Source organism: Falco punctatus (genome assembly GCF_963210335.1).
Source record: "Falco punctatus genome assembly, chromosome: 9".
Lineage (NCBI taxonomy): Eukaryota > Metazoa > Chordata > Aves > Falconiformes > Falconidae > Falco > Falco punctatus.
The window spans coordinates 26866853-26893510 of NC_137589.1; the positions used below are offsets into that span (position 1 = coordinate 26866853).

The following is a 26658-nucleotide window of genomic DNA, read 5'->3' on the forward strand; positions in this document are numbered from 1 at the left end:
TGAAGCGCTATGTCTGCGTTCCATGTTATTCCTGATATGATGGGTTTGTGTTTGTATCCACAGAGACTAGTTGTGTTTTTAGCTTGAAAGCCAATGTATTTTAATTAACTGGTTATTCTTCTGTGTTTAGATCCTCTCAGTATGCCAACACATTTCATCTAACATAAGAAACCAACTTATTTGAGGTTATACTAAAGCATTTCATTGAATGTTTTAAAGTTCTTCAAAAGAAAGCTGTTAATACCTTTATGTGCTATTTATTCATACTATTTAGACCTGAGTTAAATTATATTATAAATCAATATCTTAACACAAGACGTGTTCAGTGCTGTTCTCAGAATTAGCTGGGGACTTGAACACTTCTCTTAAATTCATGACTGAGAAAAATATGTTTAACTTTGCCAGTGGGATTGCATATGTACTTAAACATCTTGGTGTATCAGGCTGTAACTAAAAATAAAACCTTAATATTTGTGTTCATCAGAATTTTTTCTTTGTGCAGAACTGAGTGAATTATTAAGCAAGTATTTTTTCTTTCCAGTGCATGTTGAAGATATTATTTTGCACATGTTTCAATACATTCAAAAACTACGTACAGAAGGACCTCAGGAATGGGTTTTCCAAGAGTGCAAGGTACAACAGTTGGTGCTTGTAATATGTAGTGGTAGTATTTTTTGCAAATTTTTGGATTATAAGTAGAAACAGATTCTTTGGCTGTGGAAATAGCCTTTAATAATCACATAGTAGTGAAGTTTATTAATTTTAAAGTACAACATGACACAAATGACAAGTACATTCAGGATATATTGTCTTGATGTAGATGTGAAGTGCTCTTACAGAGCTGTGAGTTGACATTTTATGATGGTATAATGGAGGTGGAGGAAGAAGTACCTTACTCTGTCTGCAAGGGTTTTGCGTAACCTTCCTTAGTCTTCACTGAAGGTGGAGGTGGGGAAGCATTTACTGTGAGGGGCAACATAGAATTGGAAATTGAAATGGCTGTTACTCTACCCCTCTTCTTTCATGTGTCAAATTATATAGTTGAGATTGTAAAGGCAGTAGGACATTTAATCTGCTGATTGTTCTTTCACGTTTCTGAGAGGTGAACCACAATTCCATGGAGTACTTTTGCTGTACACTTCAGTCTTTGCTGAACCATTCACACTTCTTATCAAGTGTGTATGATTCTGTGTGCATAGCAAAAATGTAAAGTATCCTGTTAGAATTAAATAATTCTCAATGACAGTGTGAAATAAAACCAGTTTTATTATATATATATATATGTAGGCTCATTGGTTCGCTGCAAATACTTGGGTAAAGATTTCATGTTCCATCTTAGCTTTGTTTGGTGAAAACTGTTGATTCTCTAAGAGCAGAAATTCCGCAGATGCATTTTGACAACTGCAAAGGAAATCTCTCTTTACCCTCTGCTAAAAGTCATGATGGAATCATGATTGTTTCGTTGTCCTTGTAAGCAAATTTAAGATTCGAAAGAGGTAGTTCCATCCTCCCATCTTGTCCCTGTGTCTTTTCCTTGCTTCTCTTGTATCAGCCCCAGCACTCCTGAGGCTGTGAGGTGAGTTGGAAGAGCTGGTGAACTAGTTTCAAAAGAATCTTCTTTTGAGTTTATTTTAAGCTGAATTGTTGAATTAACTAGACTGCATGGCTTAACAAAAGGATGAGCTGTTATTTTCATTGTCTTTGTAGTCTTAGACCTCTTTAATTCACCCTTGCCATTGTATTCCAAGAATGGTGTGTTCTATTTCTGTGGCTAAGACAGCATAAACACACACACTTTTTCTGTCTCTAAAGTTACCTTTTAGCTGGCTGAACAAAAGGAACAAAAAAGGAAGAAGGAAAGGCTTTGGTTCAGTGATGTACAATTAACACTGCACTGGAACACTATACATTGCTTGTATCAAAGTTGGTGTGTTTTCACATTATCAGGAAATCAAAATACATGAGCTATGGGACAGGTTTACTACAAGCAGGGCTTAGAAGACTTGTGTAACACTTCACATTGGAAGACTATCTGAAATTGCTTGTGAGTTTGTATAACTTGATGATTACTGAAAACTTCTGTTAGGTATCTGTCTAACTAATATAAAATGGATACAACAAAACTCCTTCTTTATGTTATAAAAAGGAATTGAGTAGCCAATAATTATTCTTAAAATAGTCTCTATTACATGCTTTTCAACTCTTCCTACATTGTTTCCTAGGATCTAAATGCTGTGGCATTCAGATTTAAAGACAAAGAACGACCACGAGGTTATACATCAAAGCTTGGAGGAATGTTGCATGTAAGTGTTTTTGTTTAGTTGGTTGTGTGTGTGGTTTTTTTTTTCTTGTTTTTTTTTTACATTATAGTAATCATTTAACAGTATGTTTGATTATTCTCTTAATAAATACAGGTATTTGCAAGGGTCTTTTGCACTTCTTGAGCTTAAGAAGCTAATACCATGCTGCACAGATCTTAGTTTTGGCGGTCAATATCACACTTAATTCACTCTACCGTTTTACACTTCTATACTTGGTAGAACTGGTTTTACACTAACTGGAGTTGCTATTTGATCTGCTTCAGTGTTTCCTAAGACATATGTACCTTGTCATTCTGTGTCTACCTGATAGCTAAATGTTCTCTAGGGGGATACTAGAAAAATAATATTTTATTGTAAACACAAGCACTATGTTTCTAAGTGTTTCTATAGTTAACAATGTGGAAATACTGCAATAAGCAAAAATGTCTGCATTAAGATGGCAAATTAGAAATGTTTGACTCTACTAATGTGATTACGTATTGGCATGGAAAGCATCATCATGCAGCTTATACTTAGTCTATATACTTCTTGCAAAATTCAGTTCCCTCATTTTGCATTAAAGGAAGATTCAGGCAGGTTTTTTTTGTCCAGTGAAATTCACACAACTTTTTTATACATTGCAGCCATTCTCCATTGCACAGCTAATGTCTACATCTACTCAGAGGCATCGTTCATTTCTTTGCAGGAGTTCCTGTGAATGCTCCTACACCTTAAATTTGTAAAGTTCAAAATAATGAATCTTTAGTTTTAGAATTGTCTTACTGATTACTAAAAAGCATTAGACTTAACTGAAACCATTTAAATGGAAGGTGCTCCTATTAGGGATGCTATCTATTGCTTCTGTTGTGTCAAATGCATAAAATCTATTTACCAAATGGACTTCTGACTTCTGAAACAGTCTTTCAGTGATCTGTATTTGTTGGATCATTCCCAATTACAATTGCTGTCTCCAAAAATTAGATGAGGAAGTTGCAAGTAGTGTTCCAAAGAGCAGGGTATTGATTCACAACCCTTTTTTTTTTCCCCACTGCATTTCTTTTGCCGTGCTTTGCAGTATGCGTGGTAATTCTGATTCTGCTGCTAGTTGATGACAAAATACTAGAAAAATACTTTTTCTAGTTCTTTTTATTGCCTCTGAGTCATACTAAGCTTGTGCTTTGAATTAACCAAGCTAGAATGTTGTTCGGTGATTTCATGTGCTTACGAATACTAACTTTTTCATAACTTGGAGAAGAACCTGTGTATAAGTTAGCGTGAGTAAATGTAATGTCATGAGTTGTTACGTATTTACCAAAAGGGTTTAAGAAACCCATTTACTCAACAAAACAGAAGTTCATCTTTAAAGCACATTTGTGCTGGTCTAAGAAGTCACCTCTAAGGTCTTGCTGTGAAATTATATTTCATATTTGTCATGTTTAGGCTTGATGTTTTCCAGGTAGTTGTTCCCTGGTTTACAGTGCCCCTTCTCTTTTGTTTTGTTTTGTCTCTTAATTTTCTTATTTGTAAAACTTCATTTTAATCTGATTGTTGTATCTACGTTGTTTTAGTCTGCTTTATTTTAGTTACATTATGCTCTGACTTTGCTGGAAAGTAGTCACAGAATCACAGAAGTGTGTTTGGGGTTGGACTGGACCTCTGAAGGTCATCTTGTCCAACCCACCTCTCAAGCAATACAAAAATAACAAAGTAACCAAGTAAATTTAATGTTCAGTTCCAGCTGGTGGGCAGACTGTGGCCTGTGTTTGTAAAGGAAATAGCGTGTAGACTTTTGGTCACAAAATCTATATTGCATTGGTGATTTCAGATAGAAGTGCATAGATTACTTAATATTTCCCCTTTAGGTTGCTTAGTCTGCTTAGCCATTTATGAAGAATGTAGTTAAACGAGTATTCTGCAGTGTACAAGGAATCTTTTGACAAGTTCTTTCAAATTCTGGATTTTTAGCATTCACATTTGAACTTTTTCTAACACAGGTTTGGTTTATTGCCCTTGGTCTCCACCCCCCAGGACCTTTCTCTTTTCCGAAATCTTTGTGTGAGTTACTCTGTAACTACTCCACTGTAGTCTTTTGTATAATGTATGTAATTCAGAAAGCCATTTTATAATAGTTCTGGTCAAAGAATGTATACCAATATGGCAAACTGCAAGTGCTCAGTGCTTAGGTCACCTGGTAGTTTTCCCCTTGGTAAACAGATGTTTATCAATAAAGTTTTCCTGTCAACCACACTAATAATTTTCAAAGGAATTTTCACTGTTTTTTCCTTCTTAAATTGTGACGTACCTTAAGAGATTTTCAGTTTGATCCTAATTAAAAAACGTTAGCATTAAAACTCTGTAAATTTGTATTACACTTTTAGAAAATTGACATATACTTTCCTTTAAATTACTGTAAATAAAAATAGGATTCTTAAAAAAATAGGAATCTTAGGATCCTAAAAAACTTAGTGGTGGGGGTTTTTTTGGTTGGTGGTTGGTGTTTTGTTGTTACTGTTTTGGGATAGTTTTGTTTATGTTTTGTTGTTCCCAAATGCACTCTAGTGAGTACTTAAGAGTTCTTTTATCTTTAAACATATCCTCCAGGGGTCAGCATTTACCATGTTATTTTTACTGTAGTTATTTCAAAACTATTTAAAGATGGGTGACTTTTAATATTGAGACAAAATATTTCAAGAGAAAAGAATGGTAATACAGAGTATATAAAATTACCAAATATAGGAGAAATGTGATTACATAGAGTACTACTTCATCCTGGTTAGTTTTAAGAGAGAGGTTCTAAAACTTCTATGCACTTCAAATTTGAAATTGCCAAGGCAATACAGATTTAGTGGCCAAAAGTATACACTTCTATTTCCTTTTCAAAACAGTAGTTTTCTCATGCTTACTTGTTTAATTCATTTACGTGTTTCTGGGCTTTGTTTTTTAGTATTATCCTATAGAAGAAGTATTGGCTGCTGAATATTTGCTTGAAGAATTCAGGCCTGATTTAATAGAGATGGTACTGGATAAACTGAGACCAGAAAATGTTCGGTAAGTTAAACTGCAGTGACTTGCATTTTAACCCACACATTATAAGAAAGCAGATGAACTAATGGAAACACAAATTCTTAGGTGACTCTTACAGCTCCAAAGTAAATGTTACTGAAAAAGAGCTAGTTGTTCTCTGTGTTAAATGTCTCTGCTCACCATTGAAAATAAGCACTCTTAAGTGCATGCAACTCTTCCTGTTCAGACAGAAACATCCTTTTGGTCCTCTCTATACAGGATGTCTTTCTCAGACAGAAATAGTTTTAGGAAGTTACTTATTCAGAATAGCTCAACTGTTACTGAGAAAAAGCCTAGTAAAATTATCCTGCCTGTCTAAATTCTTAGGACACTTTATATGGAATGCTCTAATATTCATGATTTGGAGCTAGGTCTGGAAATCTGTTAAGAGGATGGCTTTTATCTGCTGTATATATTTTACTTTTCCTATGGAAAGCTTCATGCAGCTTAGCAGAACCTCTGAAAAATATCTATGTATGTGGGTAGAAATAGCTGTCTTTAGCTGCTAAAAATCTCTCAGACTTCCAGAGCATCTCTTTGATGTGAATGTGACCATAGTGTAGATGAGTTTTCCTTGCAGAGTGTGCTGCAGTACAAATTTCATGGCTCAGTAACTGGTCAGGCTGGATGTTGAAAGGAAAAGGGAATGCCTCTCTGTTGTGCTTTTGAGGATCTTCTGTTGACACCCAAGCAGAGTAGAAAAAGGAGGCTGAAAGAACAAATGTACCTAGTGTCTGAATACCTAAAGAACAGTAGTGTGACCAGAATGAGGGAAAGAATATTTTTCTGAGATGATGATTTACAAGTGAAGGAATCTGGAAGATGTACAGAAGAAAATGAGGGCAGGTGAAAAAAAAGGCATTATTAATTATGAAGGAGGAAGGGCTGGGTAAATGGTTAGCAAAGGGAGGAAGAGCCTGGAACAGGACAGCTGGCAAAGGACATCATGGGCATAATTTAAGGGGAGATACTGGTAGCTGTGGGTAGCTGGTATCTCAGTCAGGGATGGATAGAGAGGCTGGCTAGTGGAACTGCTGGGGGTGTGGTTAAGTGCAGATTGGACAAAAAAAATGAGAAGGGGATAGGAATTTGGACTAGTAGGCAGAGCAGAGCTAAGAGAGCAAGTCTAAAAGAAAAGGTTGTCAGGCTTAGCAAGGATATTCAACTGAGAGTCCTGAATTGTGGAAACAGGGCAAATGAGGCAAAGAGAAGAGGTCTGAGGCAAGGAGCCTGAGGTAGGTACAGTCTGTTTGCATGGCAAGATTTTCGTAGAGGGGGGCTATAGGGATGGCTTCTGTGAGAAGATGTCAGAAGCTTTCCCCATGTCCAATGGAGCCAGTGCCAGCCGGCTCCAAGACGGACCCACCACTGGCCAAGGCCCAGCTAATCAGCAGTGGTGGTAGTGCCTCTGTGGTAGCGTGTTGTGAAGGGAAAAAAAAATTACAAAATGTCTATGCCAGTGGGAGAGAGGATTAAGACTAGGTGAGAGCAACAAGTCTGCAGACACCCAGGCCAGTGAAGAAGGAGGGGCAGGAGGTGCTCCAGGCACTGGAGCAGAGATTCCCCTGCAGCCTGTGTTGAAGACCATGGTGAAGCAGGCTGTCTCCCTGCAGCCCGTGGAGGTTAACTGTCTCCTGCGGGAGGGACCCCATGCCGGAGCAAGGGAAGAGCGTGAGGAGGAAGGAGTGGCTGAAACAATGTGTGATGAACAGACCGTAACTCTCGTTCCCCATTCCCTGTGCTGCTGGGGGGAGGACATAAAGAAATTGGGAATTTAGTTAAGCCTGGGGAGAAGGGAGGGCTGGGGGGAGGGTGGCTTTTCTGATTTGAATGGTAATAAATGAAGCTAAATTCCCCAAGCTGAGTCTGTTTTGCCTGTGGTAATTGATGAGTGATCTCCCTGTCCTTATCTTGACCCACGACCCTTTTGTTACATATTTTCTCCCTGCTGTCTGGTTGAGGAAGGGAGTGATAGAGTGGTTTTGGTGGTCACCTGGCATTCAGCCAGGGTCAGACAACCACAGTAGGACAGCAGCAGGATTAATGGGACCAAACTTGCAGGAACTGAGCATAAAAGCAGAAAAGCTTGTGCAGACTAAGTGCTGTATAGTCTACAAAAGGGCAAAGAAACCAAAATTTACCAAGCATGGCTATTTTTTTTTTCCTTCCCCCATACAACTTCTGTTTCTGTTCTCAGAGAATAGAAATGTTCTGGAATTACATGATAAAATGCCAGTGCTATTATTGCTCTGCCTGACCTACCACTGTAGTTGGAATGTGTGTAATGAAAGTAACAGGAATCTTCAGAAAGGGAAAAGTAGAGATTCAAGGTTTAGACTGTTTATGTTGAATTCCTTCTTTGCTTTGTCACAAGCTTCTTAAATGGCATGAGACAAGCTCCTAAAACAAACTTTTCACAGCAGGCCTGTAATTACTTACTCCTTTTCATGTTCTTGAGTATGCCTGAGATTTTAAGGCCTAACTAGAGGGATTGCTGAGCATCTGAATCCACAAACAACAGAAGTTTTGCTTTTAACCTTTGAGGTACCATACAATGTGAAGAATTGACGGGGGGAAGTCTTAAAGTGAGCTTCTCAAATGAGTGGGTACTGTATAACTTCGTGTATCTCTATGTGCTTCTGCTTCTTATCTATGAAAATAACGTCTCTTGGGGTATTTTAAAATATGAAATTTGTTCCTGTAACACTGAGTGCTGTAGAAGAGACATTGTAGTAATTCTATTTATTTAGAGAAAGATGCGAATATTGGAAAGAGAAGTCAGGTCATGTGTGGAGCAAAACATAAAATACTGAATAGCTGTATCTTAATTGTTCTGTGCACTGAACAGGGCAGAGGTTCAGTAGAACAATATGAATTTGTGTGTGCATATATTGATATGTATGTATAATGTGGTACAATCTTAATTACTAGAAGGGTGCATGGGCAACAGTTACACTATCACATTGGAGCTTGAATTTTCTTTTTTTTTGCTAATGTTTGTAATTTGGTTCTCTTAATATATGTTTTGTGTATATTGTAATAAATTGTAAAATCAGTGGTGTAAGGATACTATTGAAAATGTATGAAAAACACAGGCTTGTGATTCTGTATATCAGTCCTACTGTATTTGAACACTTGTTTATCAGTGTTTTGGAAGCCAGGTATACTATAAAATAAATAATGGTGATTTTTGAGGGGGTCTGTTTCTGAATATGTTCCACGCTGAAATTTCAGACAGTGTTGGATATAGAGGGACAGCAAGGCATGCATTCATATATTTCTAGTGTTTATATATTTCAGTCTTCTGAAATTACTGTGAATTATTTAAAAGTTTGGGCACATGCCTTCACTATGCTCATTTGTGTGACAAAAATCTGTCTTGTAGATTCATGTGGTTCTGGTGTTTCTAGGGTTATACCAGTAATGATAGAATGGAGCTGCCTATGTCAGTGACAGTAGTTGCCATAGTAATTAATGCCCTTTAAAGAAGGGCCTATATCTTTGTGTGTGGGTGTGTGTCTGTGTGTAATGTGTGTGGGATACTGCAACTGAAGCTTGAATATTTTGAGAGATCATATTTTGAACAAACAATAGAGGAAATTTCCAGGTTCTGTCTCCTTTTGTATTAAATACTTATATTTTGGATGTATTTGCATGTTGATCTACTGCCTACTTTCTTGGAAATTTGATACAAGAGCTTACCTTTAACCTGAAGAGTATTTTTAGTAATTAAAAGACAGAATATATAATTATTTTTTCTCTGAAGAAAGCTTAACCAAATTCCACATGAATTTTAACTTTTGTAACTGTTTTTAGAATTGCTTACAAGCAATAGGTAAACCATTTTTTTACACTGATCTAGTAAGCAAGATACAGGTGCTTAATCACATCTGGCATTTATTATCGCTTCACATAGCCTTACTATATGGGTCTTGACACTGCAAGAAAACAGTCAATATTATCTTAGGGAAGGATACCTTTCTGTAATGTAAACTGGGTCTTTGTTATTAGCCAGAGAACTTCCAAAGCATCTGCTTGCTTAAATTTTCAAAAATTGCTAGAGGAGCTTAATATATGTAAATACATTCATAGACTGTTTAAACCGATCATAAGCTGCTGGATGCCACAGACCACTCATCATTTTTCTGTGTCACTCCTGTTGCTGGCTATGCCAGCCTTTTGACAGTTCCTTCCAGTTGACAGTACTTGAGCATAAAATAGCCATAATTAACCTTGTTCAAAAGTTATTTGGTGAGAAAGGAAATTGTAGAGAATACAGCTAGAGGGAGAAAATTCAAGTCTATAGAATGTGGTCAGAGGTACAAGAATAGCGGCAACAATTTTTAGAATTTAGAATGTTATGTGATGTGCTTTTTTCAAATAGGTAATAAAGAGCCATTTCACAATGCTCTTTTAATTAATATAAGCGCATATTTGCACTTTCAGTTTCAAATCTGCATTCCTCTTTGTCCTTGGGTTAAAAAAAATAGGGGGGGCAGGCAAGAAATGAGCAAGAATCTTACGAGAGAGAGAAGAAAAAGTAAATCTAAAAGGATGGAATTTAGCTGTAACTTAACTGACATGTTAATAACCAAAGAAAAAAATTGCTTATATGTATCTTTTATTTATAGTAATTTTGTAGAGTTACATCAGTCTTCTCACATTGGACAAAGTGACTTGCTGGAGATGAGTATATTCTCTGCACTTGGTAATTGTGGATTAATTTCAAATAAAAAGGTTTTTTTTCAAGATGGAAAACATCTAGAGCAAACACTAACTGAAGGTGATCAGCTTTAGTATTTGAAACAACTGGGAAGCACTGATCCTTCGGGTAATGGCGACAGTTTCATCTCAGCTTTTTAAATCAATTCAGCCTGTTCTGAATGCTCTGTATGTGACTTTTCAAGTAGCAAACTGTAGTACATTTAGAGTGGAGAGGCACAGTGGTGGGGCTGTTTTGGAAACTAAATTTGATAGAATAGGTGTCCTTTTCTGTACAGGAAGGCCTCAAAAGTTTCCATAGTGGAAGAGGGATGGTGGCATGGTGACTGAATCAAGAAAGTTTGCGATCAGATAGGGATGGTCATTTAGTAACTTCCATGTATGTGGGTTTCCATGTAATCTCGGGCTTTAAATGTCTTGGGTCTCACCCTGCTTGCTTCTAGCTTGTTGCTTTCTTTTTGGATGCTAGAAGAAATACGTTGTGTTTAGTCTTCCCTCAGGACTAAATACCATTGTCTCTTCACTTTACATGGCTTAAGAAATACATTATAATGCTATGGTAATTTTAAGCTTTTGAATAAAAAAGGTAAATTTTGGGAGATAAAGGGACTTTCAAAATCAGAATATACTTGGGTTTATGGCCTCCTCAGTTTACTGTTGAAGAAATTTTATGTTCTTTTTGTTACAGAGATTTTAGTAGGGCTTAAAGACAGTAAATACAGGTAGGTTAGTTCTCTGAGGCTTCAGATGTGATGCCCACAGCTGTGCCTGCAGCTGTCCTGTTAAAGCTTAAATCTAAATATGTACGAACTAGAGAGTTAACAGAGACTGATTATGTGGAGTTCTAACAGCAGAATTCAGCAAAGCACTGGTATTCTAAAATGGATTGAATGAGGCCTGCGGGAGCACTATAATGATGTAGCAGCATGCATACTTTGAGTTAGAATTGTATGTGATCCAAGTAATAATAAATGTATTGCTTTTTATGTGTGGACTAAAACCGTGCTAGTGTTTGCTATTGCCGTAACAGCTATACATTCACACCTTAGTTCTCTTTATGTTCAGACTATTTGTCTTCTTCAAAACTGTAAGTTATAAAAAGAAACCCAAAACATCAAACCAAATTTAAGATTGTGTTGTTGTTTTTATGTGCTTCTCTAGATTACATGGTTTTTCAGTGTAGACTCAGAAGTTAGTTGTGCTTCTTTGATAATACTGCAAGCTGATTTTTCTCAGATGTAGAAGTATAAGTTCTTTCAATTTTAGTGGGTATTAAATGTTTTTATTCGAGGTATCAGGTGTTTATACATCTGAGCTAATTAGACCTACCTATTTTTATGTGATGGAAACAAAACTATATTCCTTGTAGACACATTTTAGGCACTTACCTTTTGAAATTAAAAGTAGAATGAAATGAATTAGGGATTTTTTTATCTTTTACTTGACTAAGATACTTAAAAAGTATGGTAAAATATAACAAGGAATGCAATTTTATAGTATTTTTTTTATTTTAAATTGCTGGCAAGGTAGGATAACTTGGGGGTGGGGGGAGGGAACTTAGTTAAATATTACTAAAAGTGATTTCATGGTCTGTTACCAACAGTTTAAGAAAGCCACTGTCGATTCGCATTTTCAGTGGGCTCTCTTGAAAGAATGAGTTGAGATTATAGATACTAATAAAAGGGTCCCCTTGTGTTTTACTTTTTTTCTAATTATAGCTGTATCTATGTGCATGTAGTAAACTATCAATCCAGTAGCCAGTTTTCTTCTTTTGTCATTGCTTGAGCAAATTGTATATACTTATAAAAAAACTGGACATGTGCTTTTAAGTATCTATATAGTGTTCTGGTTATCTGCTCTTTACTGATACTTACGCTCATGTTTACCTTTCTGTTCTCCCTTTTCATCCCAACTCTACCTGCTGCTTTTTTTTTCTTTTGGATTTTTTTTGTTTGGTTTGGTTTTTTTCTTTTTATGCCTTGCGTAAATTGTGTCTTGCAATGGTTTACTTGCCATTGATATGAATTTTTCCTTTGTATTATGATTTTATTTGTAATTTCCTTTTCATAACCCTAGTGGTATTCACCTACACTAAGAACTTTTCTTGGCGTATCTATATTGAGGTAGCTGCATTCACGGTTAGAAACTGCTGTTCAATGTCTTCTCTAAAAAGTTCAGCTTTTCAACTGTTATTTTCTTAACAAACTGTGTTTTTAAAAAGTATGGAAAAATATCCATACTCACAGATGGTGCCAAGTATCCATATGTGCTTCTATTTGACTGAACCATAACAGGAAGTTTTCATATTCTCCTCCCCCCTCCTGCCCCCGCACACTACTTGTTGCATTTAGTGGCTTAATTTCCCTAAGAGAGAAACCTTTTTAAGATGTAAGTATAATTTTTTATTTGTTCAAACTGCACTGAGTTTTGCCAGCCATCTGTGAAGATAAGACTTGGCATGTGTCACAATCTTAGCTGACAAATGTAATTTCCCCGTCATTTCCAATACAATTTTTTCCCCCTCATCATCTGCAGAATAAATGCTCTTATTAAAATTTAAGAAGCTAGTGACTCATCAGATTAAGCATCTAAAGAACATTTTCCCCTTGATAGTAGATGGAATTTTTCCTCTTTTGATATCTGAAGTGCAGTACTAGTACTCTCCTAGAGGGAAGAAAAATAAAATGAATGCCAAAATGAAATTTCTAAGGGCTAGTATTTCACATATACTGAGCAAACAGTTATTTCAATGCAGTGGGTGATGCTCATCTGTGATGATAAACATGTTACAAATACGGAATGTATGTGTTCATCTTTTAATTGCATTGTATCTGAGTGAAGAATTTGAAAATCACAATTTGCTTATTTCCCCATACAAACCATGGTGTTTGTAGAGACTTAGTTTTACTGAACCCTTGCAAATTACTTATGCTTCTGCAGAATGATTAGAATGCTGCACCCCAGCAGCATCTCTGTAGTTTCCCCTCTTTTCTAATTAGATTTGTGTGGAAGTGGCTTTGAACAGCCTGTATTGCCTCACTTGAGTTTTACTGATGGTTTTGGGGGAGGTTATAAAAATTCTAGGCTTTTGCTCTTTTTGTCTCAGTCATGTTATTTTATGCGTTTGGATAAGATACCTGTAATTTTTTCTGCTGTTTGACAATATAATCATTCGGAAGACAAAGTTTAAATTAGTTCCTAAAAAAAGCAATTGCTCCATTTTAAGTATAAATTCATTTTGCAACAAATCTGCTTTGACATATCTGTTACTAATATAACAAATACCGCGGTCTCAAGGTCTATTACTTTTTCCACCCTTAGAAGCTTGAGTTTTGTGATGTACATCTGGAATGTAATAGTACGTAATCTTTCCTGGAAGTACATTCATTTTAAAGCACACATTCTCTTCCCAAGTAACACTCTTCTGTGGATCCGTCACTTGTACTTATTTCAGGAGAGTGAAAAACAAGATGGTGTCTAGTAAAATATGTATCACATTATAGAAATTGCATTTGTTTTTTAAAATTGAATATAACTGAGGACTGTACGTACAAGAATGTACATATAGATGTAAACTGCATTTACACTTTCAACGGTGTTGCATGTTCATGAAACGCTTAGAAGCCTAATTGCACTTGTTGAGTTTAAATATGTTATAAGCGGGTCCTATTAAAGATTACCTAATTGCCTGTCTTGATTTTCCAGTGCTGTCTTAAACCATGCGGATGTTCCTAGTGCTATACAGCACAACACAGAAATGAAAAGCAAAAGCAATGTTACATAGCTGACAACTTAACTGTGGTGGTGCTTTTCCCCTCTTCTTTTCCTGTCCTTGTGTTCATTGCTGATGATGCTACTGTCTTGGTTTAGAGTGTAAGTCTCAGGCAGATAAAATGCCTTTTGGTTTGTTTCACGTGGTTGTGGGTATGTTTCTGAGAGCTCAAAATATAAGTAAACATTCCAGTAATGATTTGGGATACGGAGAGGGCAGGAGGATCCCTTGAAGCAGAACTGCTTCAAGAATTGCAGTACCGATTTCCACAATTTCATTTTCTATACATAGAGCAGACCATTATTTCTAGCTCTTAAATTTTAGTATGTTCCTACAGCAAATCTTTGGATGCTTGGATTGTCACTACTGCTTGAGCATTGGTACCCTGGAGAAGGGTAGAAGGAGATAATGTTGAATAACAGACATCTGCGTATTCTAGCATAAAACACCTTTGTCTCGCTGCTCAGGCTGCATGATTGTTGGACTTTTATCAGGGTAATCTTTTAGTTTAAGATTCTATTTATTTATTTATTTATTTTTTATTTAATGGATGGAAAAGCCTGATAGGTTGCTCTGAAATTCTGATAGACTTTATGGTTTTTATAGTCTCTTAGCAACTTCATCTGTACATCGTAGAGCCTTTACTCACCAGCTGTCCAAGTTAAAATGCAAAACAGTAGAGTATTTCTATGGCTCATTTTAATGTAAACAACAATATCTCTAATAGATTTCACCTTGTTGACTGAGCTAGTATCTGCTGTGTTGCAGATATTGTCTAAGGTTAAAGTGCTTAGTTCTTTGCTGAGTATTTATATAGTATTGTTCCTTTTATATAAAAAATTAAATACATGTAACATGCAAACATGAAACATTTTTATATGAAGTCACAATAAAAATGTTAACCATTCCTATTGCCATTTGCAATGAGAGATGAAATAATGTATCTCTTGAAGACGAATATTCTTATTCTGGTTTGGATACGGTACAACTTTTGCAGAGGAGCCGGAGTTGTTTTGTGTATGTGTATGTGTGTGCATCTGTGCGTGTTAATGTTCTTTCAAAGGTAGGGAGTAAAAAATTCTCCCTTCCTCAACCCAGAGGAAATCTACATCCCTGAAACGTGAGATTTGATTGCCCCTCTGTAGTGTGTATGATTTATGTCTCAGAATTAGAGTCCTGCTTTAATTTTTTAATCTACTGCTAGAGAATGTGTCTTTACAATCCCATGTGGATCTGAGATGTACTTGTCATTTAAGTGCATCTAATGCTAGCTACTTACCCCACTGTTCTGCTACTCAAACTGAAACACATAGATTAAATAATAATTTGAGAATCTTCGTGATAGGAGAATCTAGAACTAAATACAGCAGAATCCTGTTTTCTTCAACCTTCTTGGATAATTTAGTCATTTATGTTTAAAAACTAGGTGAAAAAGGAGGGGTGAGGACATAAGCATATTAATAATCCATGTATTTAAACTTTTCAGTGTATTGCAAAATTAGTCCCAAGGGGATTCTTCAGTAACATGTTTGTGAAGTATTGTAGTTTGAGGCACATCCTTATGCCTGTTTTGATTTATAGCCCACTTTACCGTGCACATAAGAAATAGACAACAGAATGCTCCTGGCCTTGAAGATAACTGTGATTAAAAAAAGAGAACACTTAACACTGCGTATATTTTGATGTTTTAATGTGCATTTTAGCCATCTGCAGAAGATTTGACAGAGTTGGTTATTGTGCTGTTCAGCATCTAGGGATTGTTAAATGTATGTAGGAAGTAATTCTGCTACCTTTTTTTGACCATTTCTGAATTCTTATAATCGTCTATTTATATTTAAAGGTAGCTACTTCCATTGAATAGTCTCTTGTGTTGTAGGTTGTTAAAAAGGATTAAAGGAGTTTTCTTGATACCTATTATGAAAACTATTGAAAAAATACTGATAAATTTGTAGTTTCCTTTATTCTGGATTTCCTTTTATTTAAGTGTATTCTTTAGTTCAGGGAGCATCTGGATGATGTTCTTTGTCATAGGGTTTAGTTTTAGGTGGTGCTGTGAGAAGCAGCGAGTTGAACTCTGTATAGGTCTCTTCCAACTTGAGATAGAAATTCTGTGATTCAGGTTTCTAATTGATTATAATTATGCTGTATTGAATGTATAAAGTATCAATCTTCCTGATTTTCCTGATTTTCTTCCCTTCCCCTCAAAAAACCCCCAAAACAAAACAAAAAAAAAAAAGGGGGGGGCATAGCAATCTGATATGAAAGCAGATACCAATCTGAAATGAAAATATGAGAATGATACAAAATGAAGAAACTATCAGATTATGAATGGGAGGGTGAAACTGCAATAACATAATCTAAAATGCTACGTCAGAAATAATATTTCTGTAATCAGTATTTCCATATATCTGAGTGTTGATATAGGTAGTATAAAAAATGTTGTAGTCAATTAATTTCATAGAATATCTCAAGGACTGCTTTTTGTGTTTTCTAGAACAAGGACAAAATCTAAAAAATAGAAATTGCATGCAACAATAATTGTGTGTAACTCTAGGCTGAAACTCTTCAGAAACGCAGTAAAATTTAATTATGCTGATAACTTGATTTCATGGTTAAACTCAGTGTGTAGTTCAGTATACGTGTACTTGCTATCCAAATGTATTTTGTAGTTGTCCAGGGACCATTTCCAAAAATAAATGCATTCTGGTGATGGAACAGAAATACTGCCCTGAATAATATCTCGCAGTCTTTTCTCAGACACATTCATGCCCAAGTGCTTTGCTTCTCTTTTGTTTTCAGAGTTGCAATAGTTTCCAAGTCTTTTGAAGGAAAAACTGATCGAACTGAAGACTGGTATGGAACACAGTACAAGCAAGAAGCAATTTCTGATGAAGTTATTAAGGCATGTTAAAACTTCTAATATATTCTAATATCTGCAAGTGAAGGAGTTGTAAATTCTTTGTCTAATTTTCCATTTAGTTGGAGGGAGAACTTAAATTTGTTGCTCTGCATAGCTTGAAAATTGTATGATGAGTCTGTTTAGTATTGATGAGAAGTAAGGATCATATGCTAGTCTTTAGATTTCAAATATGTATGACATAGGATGTTTACTTTTTAATGGTTTTAAACTGTGTTAAGTACAGGGAATATTATACCATTTTAATATATAAAAGGTCCATAATATGCAGTGGCTACTTTAAAAATGTAGGCATTAACTTCTTAAAACTCTCTATTAAATGTTAATGAACTAATCTGTTCTTAAGAAAGGGATCAAGGGATCTTTTTATAATTGCTATATGTAACATGTTTCTGAGACTGATTTTTGCAAAAAATCAGTATGTTTTGCCAATTATATGAGCTTCTAAAAATCAAAACTCCAGCAAAGGACTGATCTATTCTTTTAAGAAGAGATGGCTATAAAATACATCCTAGAGCTAAATCGGACCTGCTGAGCACATGTTGAATGCAGTCTGCATAGGAACACTTCACTACCTTTTGCTTGTCCATACTTATGTTCTTGATTACAATTCTTGCTTATGTATTTAGTTTAATACCTTCATTTAGAGTTCAGAATAGCAGAAATAATGAGACATAGAACCACCTTCCACTCTACTGTAAACTTTTCAGAATTATTTTTTATCTTTTTGCCTTCCTCGGAGCACTTCATCCTGCTGATAGTCTACTCCAACTTTTTTTTTTTTTTGGGTTTCCCAGATATTTCTCTCTTTCCCTGTTATGTTAATAGTATTTACACATAAGCTAGTGGAACACATTTTTAAATCTTTTGTTACAGCATAAAATAAATAAGTATATATCCGTTAATTAAGCAGAAATTCTGCTTTGCCTCATTGTTTCTTCTGTTTATCTAGAAATGGCAAAATGCAGACCTCAATGGGAAATTCAAGCTTCCAATGAAGAATGAGTTCATTCCTACAAACTTTGAGATTTTGCCATTGGAAAAAGATGCGACACAGTACCCTGCCCTTGTCAAGGTAAGCTCTGTATTTGTTCTGTTTGCTAGCTAACCTTCTGGGAAGTTAGCAGTTAATTCCTGTGTGCTTTAAAAATACAGATCATGTAATATTCCAAAGTCAAATAAACAAAAAAGTACAAAAAGATACTGCTAGAAAGACAGTAGAAAGTTAATTCTTGCTGAACTTCGGATTATGACTGGTTTCCTACAAAAATGTATCTACAAACAACTTGAACTCTCTTTGCCCTTTTGAAAATGTGTTAAAAATTGATAGAACTCATATTAAAGCTGTTTATTCAGCAGAAGGGTGACTCCCACTCTTAATTTTTTTGAGCAGTGTTCAGTAAGTTGAGGGTGTAGACAAGGCTATTCTTGTGTAGCTGTGTATGGAAGAAGCTTGTGATTGCATAGAAAAAGGGAGAGGGAGATGTAAACACGTAAATAAACATCACTCTCCAGTCTCCTGGAAGCATCATTTAATGATCTCAATACATTTAGCAAATCTCAGGTTATTTTGAGTACCTAAAATTTACTTTAAAAATACTTCTCACTACTAAAGTGGAGTTGTCTTTGCTAATGCTCATCTCTGTTCTAGGCTTAGTCAGACTTTAAATAGGAAAAGCCTTCTACAATTACATGTTATGTTTCAGCTTGAATACTCAAATCTGGAGTACTTTTTGCACACTAATATAAGTCTACTTCAGGTCAAAGTAATCCTTCAGGAAAACATATTTATTTGTTCTGCACAGGGCATTTCAGGTATATTCTTGAAGCAGTATTCTTAAGAGAAAGACTTCGAGCATATGTTGATGTTCATCCTGAACTGAAACCCTAAACCTTGGCAGGGACACATACTGTGGCTCTTTTAAGTAACACTAATTGGTTTGCTACAGAAACTTGATGGTCCTTCATTGTCTCTGTGGCAGCTAGGCAATTGATCCACACAAAAGCTTTGTTTTAAGGCATCATTGCTTTAGAAATGCATTGCTTTAGTTTTTCCTTTTTCTTTGTTTTCTGAGGGAAAATGTTTCTAATCTTTTGTACTTGGTGAAATAGATACTATCTGTTTTGCCTGCATCTCTTTTATTTTTTCCCCAGCTGTATGCCTGTGCCATTTTTCTTTTGTGGGCCCTGGCATTTATCTGACCCCACAGCAGAACACTGCAAGAACTAAATCAACAGAGATAAGCTGTACAAAAAAAGCGATTTTTCTGCTGTTTTATATGTCTAAGTGAGCTTACTATGGATTGGACCAGTGTTGTGGAGCAGGGGAGGGATGGGAACTTAAGTGCAGGAACAGGATGGCCATTTTCACTGGCAGCATGTCACTAGGTTGCCTCTGTTGTAATGGTACATCTTGCCCTGAAAAGAACCCCCAGGAAAGAGGGAAGTTAGGATATGGGCTTTGGCTGGAGGGCCAAATTGAACTATGGACTGTAGCTAGTGATCTCTAGCTATTGGATCAGGTCTCCAGTACTACAGACAGGCTCTACTGTTTATCATTCTGTCCATGATGCAAGATGTATTCTAAGCTGTGTAGTAGCAATTCAAAGATTAAAAATTTTGTTGTCTCAGAGAGAAGCTGTAATTTCAGTATGAGTTGAATATTGTATAGAGGAAGGTGTGCTGTAAGAGACATTTATGCAAAAAGGAGGACGAAAGTAACGTGCCAAATCCCTGAGAAGCGAAGAACATCTGCTCAAAAATATGAGAAAGGGAAATAATTTTATGTTTAAAAGTTCTCTCTTCTTACATACTCAGTTCAAAGCAATTAAAAGAAAAGGTGTTGAGGGGGGTAAAGTTAGCTTGGAGCTGAACAGAGAGAATCTATTTCACAGCTTTTGTGGGAGAAAAAGCAATTGAGGAGGCTGTTTAGATTCTTTCCTCTACTAGGAGATTATTCTAAACAATTTTGGTGACAGTTCTTTTTAACTAATTTCAAACTAGTTTTACTACTTTTTCTGAAAGTGCATGGTTTTTTTTCATTACCACAACATACAATGCATTAGTATTTTTTTACTAAAAGCATTAAATACACAATTGTATTCTTAGTCTAAAACATGTAACTGTGCTGTTGTAGTGCTGCATAACAGCACATGTTTTAATGCTAGCATTAGCAGGGAATTTTGTGAAGCTAACTTCATGTTTGTCTTTGATCTCTCCTGCTGTAGAAAAGTAGTTCCCATTTTAATCATAAACTCATTCACAATGCTGCAGCCATGTAACTACTTGTTAAGGTGACATATGGTAAGAAGTCTCAATAAGGGTAGATGAATGTATACAGAAATGTGTATAGCAAAAACATGAATTTGAGGGGACAATACTAAACTGAGATTTAAAGTAGTGAAGAGACTTTTTTTAATAGGGTAATACATTGCAGTTAAAAGTTAAGTGACTTAACAAAAGCTCTTTTCTTGACACAGGACACTGCTATGAGCAAACTATGGTTCAAGCAAGATGACAAATTTTTTTTGCCAAAAGCTTGTCTCAACTTTGAATTTTTCAGGTATGCATTAAGTATATCACATGAATTGCTCTCCAGAAGTTTCTTGTTTGTTGGGAATCTGCATTTTTGTGGCAAAAACCTTTTTGCGTGTATTGAGGCTTTAAAACGTTTGTCTTTACTTGGGAGTATGCAGTAAGGTACAGATGGCAGGAAGGCTCATGTAAGTTATTACAGCAGCTGAGTAGCAGTTTGAGGTGCTCCATGTATATTAACAGAAAAAGTTTATCTAAAAATACTTCTAAAAGAACTTTTCTTCTATGTTGTATTTGCTATATCTGAAATATGCCTACCAATAGGACCAACTACATATTGCAGCATACCTCTTTGAAAATGGGTGTGTATTATTTTTAATTAATAACTAATCACAACTATTTTAAGTTAGTATGTTCTTTATAAAATGCTATTCTGATAATGGGTTTAGGTTCAAAATCTGTTTTAATTTGCATAATGCAAGCCAGTATAAAATTCTAAGTACTTAAAATTGTGGGATTTTATTTAACTGACTCCATCAACTGATTATTTTTTCTTTAGAAGGACACCGTCTGTATTAACAATGAATGCATGATTCTCACTTCAAAATTCTCACTGATAAAGTGCTGGAACATTAATTCTGGTCTTGCATTATTTTTGTCACAGGAAGATTTTTTTTTTTTTTTTCTTATGTGAGCATGACAGTGATGTACCTTCTGAGTGTTTCTTTCAAGTAATAATTTCTAACTTTTGGATTAAAAAAAATAATTACTGCTGTCTTAAAGAGTGCAGCGATTTGTCCTGGACTACTGAAGGCTGAAGTAATTTCAGCAACTCTCCTCCTTTGGCCTAATTAAATGATTCAGTGATGTTGCTGGAAAGGCTACTGTGTGGGCTTTGATAGACACTCATAGATGCACTGTAGAGTCCTTGTTTTGTGTGACCACTTGACATTTTTCTTGGCAGAATTTTAGATAGGGTTTTTTTTCAATGTGTGTCAGATCTTGGCACTGGTGTGGGTACTAATTGGGGAAAATAGGTTGCCTAGGCACTTCCTCTTTCTTCTTGCTTTTTTAAACCACAGGGCAAACATTACAACTGTTTCAGCTTTGATTTGTCAGGATGTGGAAGATCAAAATGATAACTGCCCATCTTTTACTCAGAGATCAACAACTGCAATAGTTTGCCTTGTTTGTTAATACATGGTGGCTTTCCCTTGTACTACATTTAGCCAAAATCCAAAATAGGATTTTATTCATAGGCACCACGTTTGTTATACAGTTGTGGGTTGTTTTGTTTTGTTTTTTTAAAATCAATTCTAAATGGACTATGAGTGTTCCAATCTTCATACCAGTTTGTGAACAATTAAAACATAATAAATGGTTTTATGTAGAGCACACAAAAGTATAAGTCTGCATACATATGCACGATAACGTAGAATCATGGAATGGTTTGGGAATTGGAAGGGACCGTTGACATCATCAAGTCCAACCCTCCTGCAATAAGCAGGGACATCTTTAACTAGATATGTGGTGACAATCTTTCCCAGTTAGATTTGTACTTTTATCTCAGTGAGCCATTTTAAAAAGCCTGGAGTACTTTACTTGAGCTTTACTGACGGATGCAATGGAATGATTTGCTTCTTTCTTCCTATGAATGGTTACAGGTGGAAAGCTGGCTGTTTTCTTAGGGTTGGGGTTGCGGGTTCTTTCCTTTTCTTTAAAAATGAGATGCTAATTATATATGAATGGATGTGAGGAGATTTTGACAATATTGGGTACATATCTCCAAAAGAAGCTGTAAGCAGCTTTGTCTAGGTTTGATACTTAAGACAGATTTGTATTGAAACTCTTTCCTTTTGACACTGGTCATACTGATTGTCATTGGAGGAAATGGTGAAATGTATAATATTTATTCATGAGACTTGATGAAATTACAGATAGCTCTTGTGGCCAAGTGAATTGGTGAATAAAGCCATCTTAGTTCTCGGATTTTCATAAAAAGTTTTAGCCTCAATTATAAATCAGAATGTGATGGCTATACTATACTGCCTTGTAGCAGATTACAAGAACTTGTTCATACTACATACTGCTTCAGGAAGACAGAAAAAAATCTGTGCCTGCAGCCCTGATTATCACAAATCATTGGAAGGATTCCTGACCCAGATGTTACAGCAGCAACTGCTGTGTAAGTGAAATAAAAGGAAGTTGATAAAGGCTGTGTCACCTTCAAACATACAAATCTAGTAGGAACAATCTGAGTATATGAACCATTTAAAGTAGCCTTGTTCCAAAAGTGTGCCTCCTTACATGGTACACATCTTGCATTAAAGAAACACCACGGTAAAAACCTCTGATGCAGGACTTATCATCATCCCGCCTAAAGGATAATGCTAAGCTTTTGCTTTTGTATGAATTATGATTCAAGAACCTAACAAGTATCCTTTTTTAAAAAGAAGCGAAATAACAATGTAATGTTCTGTTGCTTTGAATACTTTCAAAAGGTAGTTACAAACTCTGCACTTCAAGTTTCCCAGGGTTTGGAGAGATGGATGTTAAAAATGCAGTGCTAGTTATTTTTAACTGGATACTTGCTACCTTCCAGTTTAAGAAATATTTCAAGCAACTCCAGCTGCTCATAAGGTAACCCAGGATCAACACTTCAGTGTTGATTCCAGCTGTGTCACTTAGTGAAAGGGGAAAAGACCGGATTTCAAGATTTTTCAAATAAACTATCAGTGACTGAGTTGTTCTGCTTCTTCAAGTCTTGTCAAAAAAAGGTGAACTAGAAATAAGCATTTATTTACAAAGTTGTCAGTAGTAGAAGGCAACTCCCAGAACAGTGTTACAATAATTGTTTTCTGATATTTTTCACTTGAGGATTAATGATTTAGTAGTCTTCATTATTTTCAAAACTCTTTGTTGGCCATTGCCAGCTATATGAGTATATAGAAGTTATAATTTATACAGACATAGTAATCACTCAAACTTGATTAAGTTTCTATTCTAGCATCAAAATGGAAAAGAATATAATGATTTTGGAGGAAGGTTCATGATAATATAGGATTGACCTATATACTTTGAATTCAGTCTTAATTTGATTTGCATCATTTGGCATATTGAAATTTCTCAGTTTTGGGAAGTTCTCATTGTAGGGAGAAAGGCAAGCAGCAAAGTCTTTTTTCTTTTTTTTCCTTCATTTTTTCCCGTGTTTTTCCCCCCTTTTTTTCCTTTTTCTTGTTTTTTTTTCTTTAACCCCTGACCTGTTTGCTTAAGTTGAACAAGCCCAAGCCCAGAATAACTAACCCAGTTAGTAAAAAAAGCATATCCTAGGCTAAGAAGCAGGCTCTGCTTCTCTAATAGATACTTTTTTTTGTTTGTTTATATTTATTCCCATGCTTGCTTTCCTTCATCTCAAAGGAAAAAGAGGTTAAGGTCTTATTGAAAACTACTAGAAACCGTCTTAAAAATACCTTTGCAATGTATTTTAAACTTAACAGCATATGTGTTTTGGCAATGTGATCTTTGTTTTACGACATGAATGTTGGTATACACTATGAAATACCATGCTGTGCAGGCATAAACATGTATAATAGCGTGTCTCTGAATATGACCATAAGTGACTGTTTAGGGAAAATAAATGCAAATGGTGTGGTTATAAATCATAAGCCATATCCTGACAGCAGATTGTTTTAGATACTGCTCATTATTTCTGTGAAATTGAGAATGAATTTGCATGCACTTCAGAACCTTTAGAAATAAACATTCAGTCATAGTACAAATAACTTGTCTTGACCTTGCAAATCTTTAAAACACACAGATATTTAACAGTTAGCACAGCTGAAACATGGCTTGAGCCTTTGAGTTGAATTTCTCTATTTCAGAAACTTGTGACAGTATTTTGGGTGATCATATGCTTCTAATACAACAGTAGAGCTTATATAGTTGTTGTAATTACAAAGGTAACATGAAATAATTACATTAATATGAAAATGGATATACCAGACTTCTTTCCTGAGCTGAACATAGCATGTACTGCATATTTTTCATACCACAAATTGCTAATATCTTAACTTTAATGATAGAAAAGTTTTCTCGTAGTGTAGAAGTATTAATTAAATTTATGTTCAGTATGTGAGTTTTAATTTCAGTCTATTAAATCATGTTGGTTATTCAGGTGTATTGAGTTTATTTAACTCCTGGTGAATTCTGACTGTGCAGCAAAGTAAATATAATGTGTCTTGATTTATGAGCACAAATAAGAGAATATCTCTGGAATCTCCAATATATTCAGGCATCGCTCAAACCATAAGCAAGCTAAGTAATTTTTTACAGGTATGTTCATATTTGGCTTCAAAATAGGAATCCTTCATAACGGGATCCATCAGCATACTTGCACTAAATATTATTTCCTTCAGATCAAACTTAAAAGGCCAGAAGAAACTGAGAAATAGTTTTTAAACTGCATTATTTTACTTTCAACATTTTCTTCCAGCCCATTTGCTTACGTGGATCCCTTGCATTGTAACATGGCCTATTTGTACCTTGAACTACTCAAAGACTCCCTCAACGAGTATGCATATGCAGCAGAACTAGCTGGCTTGAACTATGATCTCCAAAATACCATCTATGGGATGTATGTAAGTACCCAAATCAAGGAAAAGCTTAGAGCCTTAAAACTACTTCCACTCATCAACATTATTATATTGATTTGATGGAAGGACTTTTATTTAAAAAATGGGTCTAAGGCTGTTACTCCTTTTGATCTTGGTTATTAACCATCCTTTCTTTAATTTGAATTTTAAGTTGAATTTTGTTCAAAGTCTTCAACAATCTTTCCATTCATATTAGACAAATTTTCTTCTTTATTTTTATATCATTCATGAAATTAATTATAAGATTTGTTCCTCCATTTTAAAAAAAGAAAAAAAGCAACCCTAATCCAAGCTTACATATATTTATTTCAGTTTGTCAGATATCTACTAAAAGCCTTCTGACTGATGGGGTAGGAGACCCCCTTTTTCATGCTATTAAATAAATGGTACGCTTCAGCTTTCCTGTTCAGGAACTACTGATCATGAGGCTGCATATACATACTCTTCAGTCATGTTTCTTCATCCATTACTTTGTCACTGCTTGAGGTATCAAAGCATTTCTTTTGTTTTTCTTTTTGTTAGTCGCTACATTTATGCTGATCCTCTCCATTGCAACATGACATACCTGTTTATCAGGTTATTGAAGGATGATTTAAAAGAGTATACATATGCAGCACGCCTCTCAGGTTTGATCTATGGCATTGCATCAGGAATGAATGCAATACTTGTAAGTAAGAAAAAAACGCAGGAGGAAATGGAACAGCTTGGGAGTTGTTGAGCTTGGAGAAAACATTTGACTTCTGCGTTTCTAAATGAGACGGTTAATGTTTTTTTCCTTGCATATATCTCATGAATTATAGGCAAAGCAAAACTGTATTTTAATCAATACTGAGTGACCTCTTTAAGGTTGCAGTGCCTTATGAACATGTGTGCAGTGCAATTGTTGCATTTTAGTTCACAGTTTTACTTGCTTGCATGGTAACCTTGAAAGTAGTATTGCTGGTTTCTATATAAAAAGATTAACTTGTCTGTTGAATGAATCTAAACTTTACAGATTTTATTGTAATTCCCTAATTGTGCTGTAGTGACCTACGGAAATGGGTTGTGCATGTGTTCTCAGAATGCAATGCTGGATATTTATGGCTTTTCCTTAGTGTTTGTTTTTATTATATGTTTTATAATCTGTTTTAAAGTGCTGACAATACTTAACTTGATAACCATTTGTTACAATACCAGTATTTATTTCTTATTCAGCTTTTCTTGTGAGATTTACGATAGGCGATTTTAATAGTCTCTCTTGAATTTCTGTTAAGAGCTGTTATTAACCATCATTTTATACCAAAATGTGCTTTGAAATTTCCTCTAGAAGTATTATTTTCCAAAGCATCTTAGTAAGAGAATATACTGTACATTGTCTTTACATTTTTTGTATGGAAAAAAGTGTTGCAATTTCTTTTTTTATCCAGTGCACATCTCGTTTTCTGGTAGTATTCGCTTAACTTACTGCAAACATGGTTATCTGTTTTCAGTTTCCAATCTTTCTGATGCTTCCATGGTCAAAGTTAATTTCTTTGGGGTAGGGGGGGAAGGGTATGTGTAATTTTCTTCTTTAGTCACAGTTTAGAGTTATTTTAAATGTTAGCTGGTTTTTGTAAGGTCTTCGTGTTCTTCTACTGTAAAGATTATTTTTGCATATTAAAATCAGTTTACTCCATTCTGATACCTGGGAACTTTTAATATTATTTTCCAAATTGTAAG

The 26658-nt window shown here is 35.3% G+C and overlaps 1 protein-coding gene across 6 annotated transcripts in view; it reads left to right on the top strand.

Moving 5' to 3' along the window:
• The window catches only part of IDE (insulin degrading enzyme), a 70103-nt gene that overhangs the window by 18231 nt on the left and 25214 nt on the right, over positions 1-26658 (top strand). For 4 of the 6 annotated variants that reach the window (XM_080403588.1, XM_080403589.1, XM_080403586.1 and 1 more), the window contains exons 9-15: positions 542-633; positions 2223-2303; positions 5245-5348; positions 16657-16759; positions 17727-17849; positions 20254-20336; positions 24801-24945. In XM_080403588.1, the coding sequence (XP_080259714.1) occupies positions 542-633; positions 2223-2303; positions 5245-5348; positions 16657-16759; positions 17727-17849; positions 20254-20336; positions 24801-24945 (731 nt within the window). Of the gene's footprint in view, positions 1-541; positions 634-2222; positions 2304-5244; positions 5349-5398; positions 6599-16656; positions 16760-17726; positions 17850-20253; positions 20337-24800; positions 24946-25482; positions 25628-26658 lie in introns of those variants that run through there. The other 2 variants (XM_080403591.1, XM_080403590.1) reach the window with 2 other exon arrangements.